The 11446-nt window shown below is 49.8% G+C and overlaps 1 protein-coding gene across 1 annotated transcript in view; it reads left to right on the top strand.

The window, feature by feature from the left end:
- LYRM9 (LYR motif containing 9) overlaps window positions 1-8864 on the top strand; it is a 16504-nt gene extending 7640 nt beyond the window's left edge. The window contains exons 2-4 of the mRNA XM_017888931.1: window positions 4081-4224; window positions 6695-6787; window positions 7689-8864. Of these exons, the coding sequence (XP_017744420.1) occupies window positions 4099-4224; window positions 6695-6787; window positions 7689-7706 (237 nt within the window). The 5' untranslated portion in view covers window positions 4081-4098 and the 3' untranslated portion in view covers window positions 7707-8864. The remainder of the gene's footprint in view (window positions 1-4080; window positions 4225-6694; window positions 6788-7688) is intronic.
- Window positions 8865-11446: the final 2582 nt, after the last annotated feature.

Below are 11446 nucleotides of genomic sequence, written 5' to 3'. Positions count from 1 at the left end.
TCTACTAAAATACAAAATTAGCCAGGCGTGGTGGCATGCGCCTATAATCCCAGCTACTAAGGAGAATCACTTAAACCTAGGAGTGGGAGGTTGTGGTGAGCCGAGATTGCGTCATTGCACTCTAGCCTGGGCAACAAGAGCGAAACTCCATCTCAAAAAAAAAAAAAAAGAAAAGAAAAAAGAAACCAGTGGCACGGGGATTGAGGAGAAGGAGGAACCTGGGTTGACTGATGATTTTGGTTTGGTTGCCTGGGAAGATGGAGGAGCCATCACAGAGGCAGGGAGCCAGGGTACAGAGGCCAAGATCAAGTCCAAAGGGCAGGGCAAGGGAGGTAAGTGTTGCCAGGCCCAGAGGCTTAGACTGCAGTTTTAGCAATGATGCTATGAGGTTCATTGCCCCTTAAATAATAGCAAACCCACGCTTTAAATCAAATTAAAACATTTTAGTTTAGCTCTTCTAAGTGGACCCACACATGTATTCTCTACTAGTTATTACTGAGAATGACTAAGTATTATAATTGAGCTGAAAATAATCTGCCGCCCATACTTGCTGGGTTGGTTACTAAGTATTGCTTGAGTTTTTAAGTAATGAAACAAAGTTGTGCTCTTTCCAAATGTTAATTTTGAGGACTGCAGATGGTAACCATCTGTTCCGCGACTAGCATTTTACAATATTTGATTACTACTTTATATAGTTTGGGGAAGCCTGCCAGTGGAGTCTACCCATCGGCTTGGGGACTTTGGTGGTATGTCTCCTGTGGTTGCCCCTCATGGTCTTGGTCACCCTGGAACAGGTTCCCCTCTGATTTCTGGGTGGTGAGTCAGACTGGCACGGTCATGATTGATAGCAGGAGGAACTTGAGAAGCCCTATCCTGTCCGACTCTTCCTTACAGCCTGAAATCATCAGAGGGCATCATGGAAGAATTTGTGAGGTCAGGGTCTGTCCATCAATTACAAGTTTTGGGTTACAAGTGACAAAACAACAAACCCCAGCTGCTTTGGTGAAAGGGGATTAATTGGCTCAGATCATTGAGAAGTCTAGGGGAAGGACTTCCTTCAGGTAGATGGTTTTAGAGCCAAAATGAATTGTTTTTTTTTTGTTTGTTTGTTTGTTGGTTTTTTTAGTCAGACTCTCACTTTGTATCATCCAGGCTGAGTGCCGTGGTATGATCACAGCTCACTGCAGCCTTGACTGCCGAAGCTCAAGGGATCCTCCCACCACAGCCTCTTGAGTAGCTGGGACTACAGGTGTATGCCACCATGCCCAGTTAGTTTTTTATTTTTTGTAGAGACAAGGTCTGCCTATGTTACTCAGGTTGGTCTCAAACTCCTGGCTTCAAGCAGTCCACCCATCTCAGCCTCCCAAAGTGCTGGGTTTACAGGCGTGAGCCACCACCCCTGGCCCAAATAAATTCTTTGGGCTTGTTTTTATCTCAGGGTCTCAGTTCTGCCTTCTGCTATGTGAGTGTGGTCTCAGGCTTCTCAAGGAGGCAGGATGGCTTCACTGAGAGAGAGTCAAATCCTCCCAGCATCAAGTTGAGAGGGAAGGAGCTAGCGTCCTTTCTCGCCACTTCAGAAGTGTTGCGATGCACTCTGATTGGACTAGCTTTTGTCACATGCCCGTGTGTGAGCCAGTCCTTATACCCACGTGGATGCGGGGCTCTGATAGTCCCACTCAGACCTTCTGGGCTGAGCCCTGGGGAAGGGTGCACCCCAGATCACACACTGGGGCTGTTACTAGAAGGGAGACTGGATGGTGGGGGTCAGACAACCACCTGTCTACTCCAGCATCAGAGCAAGAGTCCAGGGAACCAGGAGGAATTGGCTAACGTAGCTGAGGAGACACATTTATTGTTGCCGAGGAGATAATGGGATGTAAATGGAATGAAGGAGCCTCTGGAACCAGCTACTTCCTAAGCTTCCCTTCTTAGTTTAAGGGCACCTGATGGATTTAGTTTCTGGTTCTTTTTGCAAGGTGAGGGGAGGGTTTTTTTTTTTTTTTTTTTTCCCTATACGTTCCTTCAAAACTAAGACCAGTCACTAGATCTCTTTTAGCTCCTTCATCTGGAATATAGCGGGTGGCTCTCTGTACAGAGGAGATAGTAGCTTCATTCTGTTTAGTTAACAGTGAGTGAAACCCGCTGTGGGCCAGGCGCTCAGCCCAGGGAGAGCCACAGGCAAGGTAGCAGATGAGTCCCTGGCAGCACCATGAGGGGGCACTGCAGCCCCACAGAGGACAGGGTGAGTGCCTCTTTCTCCAGAGAGGGACAGTGAGTAAGGGCTTCCAGGAGGAAGGACACTGAGCTGAGCCTGGAAGGATGAACAAGGTTCCTCGCACGGAGAAGATGGGAAGGAGTCCATGGCCAGGGAACTGCATGTGCACCAAAAGGCACCACATTTGGTGGTTTGAGGGGTCTGGGAGCAGTTCACGTGACTGACTGGGATGCGCCCAGGACACTGATTCCAGAGCTCACGCGGTACGGTGTGGAGGAGACTGGAGTGACAGGCCAGGTACTGGGACACCAGGCAGATGCTGTGGCAAGGGTTCAGGCAGGAGCCTGAAAAAAGCTTTGCAAGCCCATATATTCTAGAACCTACCATTTAAAACAATCTATACTCTCATAGTTCCCTTAAAACAGAAGAGGTTAGGCTAGAGTAGTGGGTTCTTTAGAGAGAGTGTTAATACAGAGAATATGGGTTCTGCAGACACGAAAGAGAGCTTGCTGTGTAATTCCATTTATACAAAACTCTGGAAAATGCATCGGTTGCCTGGGGATGGGGACATGGGGAGGGCGGGAGGGAGGCATTACAAAGGGTATGAGGTAAATTTTGGGGAATGATGGTTATGTTCATTCTCTTGATTATAGCGGTGATTTCTCTGGTGTGTACCTGTGGCAGCACTTATCAAATTACATACTTTAAGTATATGAAGTTGGTTATATGTCAACTATACCTTTAAAAAAAAAAAAAAAAAGGCTCTGAGCTCTGAAGCCAGACTGCCAGAGTTCAAATCCAAGCTCCAGCTTTATCAGCTGTGTGATCTTGGGCAAGTTATCAGACCTCTCTGTGACTGTGTTCATTAATCACATGTGAAGTGAATAGAGACAAACAAGTACTCATTGTGATTCTCTTTTTTTTTTTGAGATGGAGTCTTGCTTTGTCACCCAGGCTGGAGTGCAGTGGTACTATCTCGGCTCACTGCCATTTCCACTTCTGGGGTTTAAGTGATCCTCCTGCCTCAGCCTCCCAAGTAGCTGGGATTACAGGCATGCACCACTAAGCCTGGCTGATTTTTGTATTTGTAGTGGAGACAGGGTTTCACAATGTTGGCCAGGCTGGTCTCGAACTCCTGACCTTAAGTAATCTGCCCAACTTACAGGTGTGAGCCACCACGCCCAGCCCATTGTGATTTTTATGATAACTCATAGCAAAATGAAATCACGTGCCCACACTGTGGTGACTCTGTCCAGCGTCTTCTCTGTGCAGAGTCCCCTAGATTCATGTTTCTCAGACTTTAAAATGTGCATGCAAATCTCCTGGCATCCTTGTTAAAATGCAGGTTTGATCTGGTGGGTGTGAGGTGGGGCCTGAGACTGCATTTCTGTTGATCTCCCGGTGCTGTGGGTTTTGCTGGCTCAGGAGCACACTTTGAGTTTTGAGGCTCAGGCCTGTAGGCATTCTCCCTCCCCTCTGTGGCTTGTGCCCTCACCAGACCAGGGCTGATGTCGGAGCTGGTTTCCTAGTGATTTTCCTAGTGATTACCCCTCACGGTCTTCCTGCTTGTCTACCCTACCCTGCCTGTGAGGGACACCTACTCACGCACCATCTGAAGTTGAGTTCCAGAAAGAAGATGCCAGGGATGAGGCTGTACATCTCCCTCCACACTCACCCTTGGTCTTGCGGGCCTGCTCTGGGCTAGAGCTTCTGTAGGACTGAATGCCCAGCCCACCGCAAGGTGCAGGCTCCATGGGATGGGACAGGAGGGGCCACTGTACTGCACCAAGGCTTGGGACCTGGGGGTCAGGGCTGAGTATAGAACTTGGCTTGATGCCCTAGAAGTGATGCTCCTTGTTTTCCAGGGACAGAAGGTCTCACGGATGGCCCCGCTGCCAGGGGCAGAACTGGTTCAGAGGCCACTGCAGCTCTACCGATACTTGCTGCGCTGTTGCCGGCGGCTGCCGACCAAGGGCATCCAGCAGCATTACAAGCATGCTGTCAGGCAGGTGGGAGCTGCGTCCACCAGGTCTGGGGGCTGCCTCTAGTGGCAGGCTCGGGGGTGCGGGTCAGAGGCCAAGGCCAGGGCACAGAGCTAGTCTCTGAGATGGTGGTGAGGTGGCAGTGTGGTAAGAGCCACAGGAAACCAGTGCTGGGCAGCCCAGCTCCTCTCTGTCCAGGAAACACAGGGTACATCAGCCAGCATACCAGCTGTGCTAGGGCACGTATGAGGCAGCTAAGTGGGTAATTAAAATAGACTGTGGGGCACGACATCATTTAGGCAGGCATCCCTGCCAACAGTGTACAACTTGAATTTAATCCTGAGAAAACATCAGGTAAACCCAAATTGAGAGGTCATCTGCCACACAACTAATAGGCCTGTGCTCATCAAAAATGTCAGTGTCGTGAAACACAAAGAAAGAACTGTTCTGGATTAGAGAACTCAAGAGATATGGTGACTAAATGTAATGTATGATCCTAGACCAGAAAAAAATTGCTGTAAAGAATATTACTGGGAGCCAGGCATGATGGCTTATGCCTGTAATCCCAGCATTTTGGGAGGCTAAGGCAGGCAGATTGAGCTCAGGAGTTCAAGACCAACCTGGTCTTTTCTACAGAAAAATCAAACAATGAGTTGGGAGGATTGCTTGAACCCAGGAGGTCGAGGCTGCAATGAGGTGTGATTGTGCCACTGCATTCTCACCTGGGTGACAGAGTGAGAACCTGCCTAAAAAAACAAAACAAAACAAAACACTACTACTGGGGCAGTGCATGAAATTGGAATGTGGGCTATAGATTATAGTGTTGTTTCAATGTTGAGTCTTCTGAATTTTATTATTGTGGTTATGTCAGAGAATGCCCTTGTCATTAGGAAACACACATGGGAATGTTTAGGGGTAAGGACAGGGTGTCTGTAACATATTCTTTTTTTTTTTTTTTTTTTTTTGAGACGGAGTCTTGCTCTGCCACCCAGGCTGGAGTGCAGTGGCCGGATCTCAGCTCACTGCAAGCTCCGCCTCCCGGGTTTACGCCATTCTCCTGCCTCAGCCTCCCGAGTAGCTGGGACTACAGGCGCCCGCCTCGTTGCCCGGCTAGTTTTTTGTATTTTAAGTAGAGACGGGGTTTCACCGTATTAGCCAGGATGGTCTCGATCTCCTGACCTCGTGATCCGCCCGTCTCGGCCTCCCAAAGTGCTGGGATTACAGGCTTGAGCCACCGCGCCCGGCAACATATTCTTAAATGATTCTAAAAAGACTTATACATACTTATATAAAGAGAATGATAAAGCAAGTGTAGCAAAATGTTAACAATCAGTGATTCTGATAGGAAATTCTTTGTATTATTATCACAACTTTCTGTAAGTGAGAAATCATTTCCAAGTAGAAAGTTAGCTAAAATTCATACAAATATAATATGGAAAGTAAAAAAAAAAAAAAGAGGTGGCGGTAGCCACAGAGGGCTGTGGAAACATGGAGAAGGAAGCAGTTAGCTGTCTGGGGAGTCAAGGAGGGCATCCCAGAGGTGGATGCTGAGGGGGCTCCTAAAGATGAGCAGGGGGATGTGTGGGGCTGGGAGTGACGGGGAGGGGAAGAGGCCAGTTCTGTTTCTTTTTGAGATGGAGTTTCACTCTGGTTACCCAGGCTGGAGTGCAACAGTGCAATCTCGGCTCACCACAACCTCTGCCTCCTGGGTTCAAGGGATTCTCCTCCCTTAGCCTCCTGAGTAGCTGGGATTATAGGCACGTGCCACCACACCCGGCTAACTTTGTATTTTTAGTAGAGATGGGATTTATCCATGTTGTCAGGCTGGTCTCGAGCTCCAGACCTGAGGTGGTCTGCCCACCTTGGCCTCCCAAAGTGCTGTGATTACAAGCGTGAGCCACCACGCGTGGTGCCAGTTCTTTTTGGAAAGCAAAACCTGAATCTTGGATTGCTTCTCAAGGGTGAACATCTGGTCAAAAGCAAACAGCATCCCATGCTCTGCATTGGGCCTGGGTTGATTTCCTGAAACTACTCTCTCTACTGCCTTCCCTTCCTTCCCTGTGTGGCTTTCCTAGCACTGGGCTGAGAGAAGCCCTACTTCTTCCTCCCTGCTGTGAAACCTATGCAGAGATCTCACCCTGGGGAAAGCAGCTTCTTCTGAGGAAGAGAGATGGAAGTTTCCCTTGGCCTTCACTGCCTGGTAGCTTTTGGGCCCAGCTTGATTTAGGGGTAACTTGGGGGCCAGTCTTTGCACTACCCTGGTGGCTTCGCAGTCACATAGACTAGGATTCAAATGCTATTGTTCAGCAGCCAAGGGGGGATTTCTGAGCCTCTGTTTCCTCATCTCTGTGTGGGATAATCATAACTGTCTATGGGGGATGAAGAGAACTGCTGGGTATACAGTGCCCAGCAGTGTCCCTGGCCTGTGACTGGTGCTCTGAAGCTGTCGGTCCTGGGAATTTTGCCGAGTCATCTTTCCTTATGCTTAAACTTGCAGAGTTTTCGGGTTCATTCAGATGAAGACAACCCTGAGAGAATCCAGCAGATTATTAAAAGGGCCATTGAAGATGCTGACTGGATCATGAACAAAGTAGGTGCTTGGCCCCCGGGCTCTGCCTGCGAGGAGCTGGGGTGATGATGGCTGTGATCCCCATGACCACTAGAGGCCACTCCTGCCCCACAGTTGAGAATGGTCCCCGTGGAGGAGGCCACCAGCCAGCTGCTTCCCTCCTCCAGAAGCTGAAAGGTGAAGGCAGATCCCTTCTGGTTGCATTTATATTCTGCAAGTGGGGAGGGGCTCTTACTCTTCGTCCTTAAAGGCAAATTTCCGCCCAACAGTGCTGATGGAGTTGAGAGGGTCGGTAGGAAGAAGGAGGGGAAGCTCTAGTGCCAGAGCTGGAAGTGGCGCCATGACGCCGCAGATAGGAAAGCTGTCCTGGGGAGGGACTCCCTGTCTCGGGGACGTATTCACACTGGGGCAGAATTATGGAGGAAACATTCAGTATGTTTTGGTGGAAGAAGGGAGGGAGTCAGGAATGTTGACTGGCTTCTTGGCCCTTAGATGCTGGTATTAGGAGGCCCTAGAGAGTTGGAGTGTGCCCCCACCTCCCTGTCCTTCTAACTTACTCTCCAGATATGGGACCCAGGGTCCATTTTCAAAAACCCAGTGATTATAGCAACTGGCTTCCAAGGGTCCTCCTCCACCTGGGATTTTTTTTTCCCTGAAATAAGACTCAGAGAGGACAGGCACCCCAGTTTCCTTATTATCCTCCCTCCCCACCCGTCAGCTTCCTTTTTCATTAAAGAAGAAAGGGAGTCCAGGCATGAACTAGAGATTTGGCTGTCCAGTGCCTCTTGCCTGGGTTTCACCACCTCCAAGAAGCCCCTGCAGGAGGCAGGTGAGGTCCAGATGATGGAGGCTTGAGATTTCCCCAGAGTCCTCCTGCCCCTGTTGGCTTCCCTCCTCCACTTCAAATCTCTCTGTCTTGCAGTATAAAAAACAAAACTGAGAGCCCGGAGAGTGAGCCTTCCTGGCCTCTGGAAGTTGAGAGGCCCCTCTTCTGGAGCTCAACAGCAGCAGCAGGTTTGGAAGATCCATTGGCCTTGTTGGCTGAAAGCTAGAAATCAGGGGAGAAGCTGACCTTGCTTTGGAGGCTCCTCTTGCCGCGACCATGTTGCCAGCATCCTTTATGTTTGCACTTCCAGCCACTTACGATGTGAAATTTGGGGAGAATGTGGTATTTTTTTGTTTCTTTTGTGTGTTTTTTATTTTTGTGTTTTTGTTCTTTTACTTTTCTCTGAAAGTGATTCATTTATTCTGGAGATCTCTTTATCATTCTCTGAGTCCCAGAGCAGATGTCCCCTCAGATAGCAACCTGTACAGAAGAAAGCGCATGGGTTTTAGAAGCAGACAGATCTGGATTTGAATCCCAGATTCAGTAAGATGAAGGTGAAGCGCCTCACACAGGATGTGGCACATGACAGTGCCTGAAGGGCTCCCTCCAAGGAAGCCGTCCTGCCCCACCCCCTCCTCTGCTCCTTCAGCGCCCTGCACAGCTCTGCTCCAGTACACACCGTGTCGGGTCTCAGTTATTTGTTTGCGAGCTTGCTCTGTCCCTGCTTGTAGCCCCTGAGCCCTCACAGTTGTCACACCCCCAGCAGTCTGCCAAAGAGCTGCTTTTCCTGACCACTGTCTCTCCATGCCCAGGGAAGTCAAAGCCCTGGGCCTTGCCTTCAGGGAATTGACAGTGTCTGTGAAGTGGCGAAGTGCCCACCACATGAACCAAGGAGAGACACCAAAGCAGCTGCAGTGGACTCTGGCCTGTCCAAGCCTCTGTGCACCTGCAGTCTGTTTCCACTGGCCCTTCCCTGCTTTGCCACCATCGTGGAAGAATGGAAGGGATGGGGAGAAGGTGGGTGGGCTCAGGGAGAATGACCAGAGTGGCCAGAAGATGCAGAGAGAAGTCCCACTGGGATTTGAGTATTCCCTAAGGGCACTCAGCCACAGGGATGAACTAGTGTGTGTTTGTATCCTTGTAATTATGTGAGTTAAAATGACTCAGAGATATCTATGTGTGTGTGTGTACTCCGCTGACAATGAAGTAAATATATCAATTTGTGGAAGCTTGTGTGTCTTCTCAACTGATAAACCTTACATTCCCTAAGCATATGTTGTCCCTCTCCTGAGTGTCATCCACTCTTGAGAACCTACAGTCAAGTCAGACAAAGCTGCCCAGGAGGGGTCATTCTTCAGAGAAGGTGGCTGGGACTGGCCCCACTGCTAGACAACAGTTGATGAGGTCACATCTGCCCCACTAGGGTATGAGCAAGCTGAGCGGTTTCAGGCTAGGGCCAAAGCTGAGCCAGGCCCCTGTCCACACCCCTGTCATTGAGCTGGGGGCCCCTCCTCAGGTGGCAGGGCTATATTGTAATCATAGGAGCAGGGCAGCTGTATCCCAGATGTTTCCCCAACAGGAGAGAAATGAGTGAAGGCTGACAAGGGTTTGGGATAGAGTTAGTGTCACTTGTTCTTGACCAACTCCTGGAATGGTTCTGTGACCTGTGGTTCCTGGGTAGGTCCTTGGTCCAGCTGTGCTGACTCGCCACGTGTCAGACAGTGGGTGCCCAGCTCCAGCATGCGGCTGGCCTGTGAGGGAGCCAGCAAGGGGTGGGGTGGGTGAACGGTGTGTTGGTTGCTCTCCCCCAGCCCCTGTGCTGCCACTGAGGGTAGTGAGCCCGGTCATGCAGGGGCCCACGGTAGGGGAGGCAGGATGCCTGCGGGACTGTGCACACAGGGGCACTGTTGAAGCCTGGGAGAGCCTCCCATCCTCAGCAGCAGCCTTGCCTTCCACCCTGCCCTCTGACTTTCACTACTCCCAGCCCTGTGTGGACCATGGGGATGGGTCCTTCATTTCTCCTCTCAATTCTCAAATGCACAGAGTTGAAGGTTTCCAGAGTAGCCTCCAAGCAAATGGAAGAAGGAGATGAAGGTCTGACCCAGAGTCAGCCAGTGTGGCCTGCTGGAAGGGGCTCTGGAGATACATACTCCTAAATTTGAATCCCAGTCTGTCACTTAGTGGTGGTGTGATTTGGGGCAGATTTGTTAACCTGTCAGGCTCACTTTTTTCACTGCTACAGGTTGCACATCCCACGGGGTGGTGAGATTATGGCAGTGCACACAGATGGGCTGTCAGCCATGTGGCTTCCATCTCTTGTCTTTGGTTTACCTGGTGACGACATTTCTCTCCTTTTCTTTTCTTTTTTTTTTTTGAGATGGGGTTTTACTCTGTTGCCCAGGCTAGGGTGCAGTGGCACAATCTCAGCTCACTGCAACTTCTGCCTCCCGGGTTCAAGTGATTCTCCTGCCCCAGCCTCCTGAGAAGCTGGGATTACAGACGCCCGCCACCACACCCAGCTAATTTTTGTATTTTTAGTAGAGTTGGGGTTTCACCATGCTGGCCAGGCTGGACTTGAACTCCTGACCTCAAGTGATCTGCCTCCCTCGGCCTCCCAAAGTGCTGGGATTACAGGTGTGAACCACCGTGCCCAGCCTACGCTTCTCTTTAGGTGGGTCCTTACGGCTCTCCCTGGTGTCCACTGTACAAGCAAAGTGTCAGCAGGAAAGCATCTGACACGTGTTGTCCACACTTAGATACTCCTTTGGATTCACATTGCCTTTCTGGGGTGCATTTGCATTATAAAGTTTCTGGGTTTATCTGTGTAGCGAAAGACAGATGTTAAAACCCGCAAGGGCCTCCTTTGCAAGACCCTGCATATCTGAGGCTGACTCCTGGGGCAGTGCTAGCCCTGAGTCCTACACGAGCACATGATGCCTGGGGCAGAGCCTGTCCTGCACTGTGCAGTTCCATTTCTCGCCCCTGTGCCCACCCTGTCTTCATTGAACATTTACTGCACAGTTTTCCCTCCACGCAGGAAGGGACTCACAGTCTAAGGGAAAGACAGGCGTGGGTTGCCTGGAGGTTGAGCAATTGTGGCCCATAGGATGTGATCATAACATAGATTTATCTTTTTCTCTCACAATTCCTTTGTATTTTTTTTTCTGGAGGTTCCTGTTCTCCCTGTCCCTGGATGAAAACTGAGACAAAGTCTCAAACATTCTTGGCTGAACTCACATTTTAAAAACCCAAAGCAATGGCTACTTTTAAGTCACACAACAGTTTCAATGCATGAAATGAAATGTCCAGTCTCAGGAAAATAAAATTTCAAAACTTGAATTAAGATTCAGGCATCTCCCTTTTTCCCAGTTGGGATCTGCTGCAGAGAGACCTCCGTCAGAGAAGGGGACAGAAGCATCTTTGCTAGCTTGCAAGAGGGGCATTTCAGGCCAAGGAGTAGTTTAAGCAAAGGACAGAAGTAGCACCACTTGTTCAGGGACTCGCATGCTGCTTGGTGTGGTTAAGACATCGTGGTGAGTGGAGAAAATAGGGGTGGAAGTAGAGGGTGTGAGGCTGGAATACACCACGGGAACCAAATCGTGCAGAGCCTTGCAGGCCTTGCTGAGGAGTTTGGACCTTCTCCAAAGGGGTGATTTTGTAATCAACGCTTTATGTAGTTGTCTCCTCCACCAAAGAGTGAAGCCCTTGAAGCCAGGAACCAGGTATTGGTCATTACAGAACCCTCCAGGCCAGTTGTGTGTCTGCTGCCCAGGCTGTGAGCTCTTAAGTGTTGGCTTAATGGAAAGAATGATGATCGCAGGCAAACTGTGATGTCTGTCTTTCGTTTGTTTGTT

The sequence above is a fragment of the Rhinopithecus bieti genome, unplaced genomic scaffold (assembly GCF_001698545.2).
Source record: "Rhinopithecus bieti isolate Rb0 unplaced genomic scaffold, ASM169854v2 scaffold_18477, whole genome shotgun sequence".
In the NCBI taxonomy this organism is placed as follows: Eukaryota; Metazoa; Chordata; class Mammalia; order Primates; family Cercopithecidae; genus Rhinopithecus; species Rhinopithecus bieti.
This window is presented reverse-complemented; position numbering and strand designations above follow the sequence as displayed.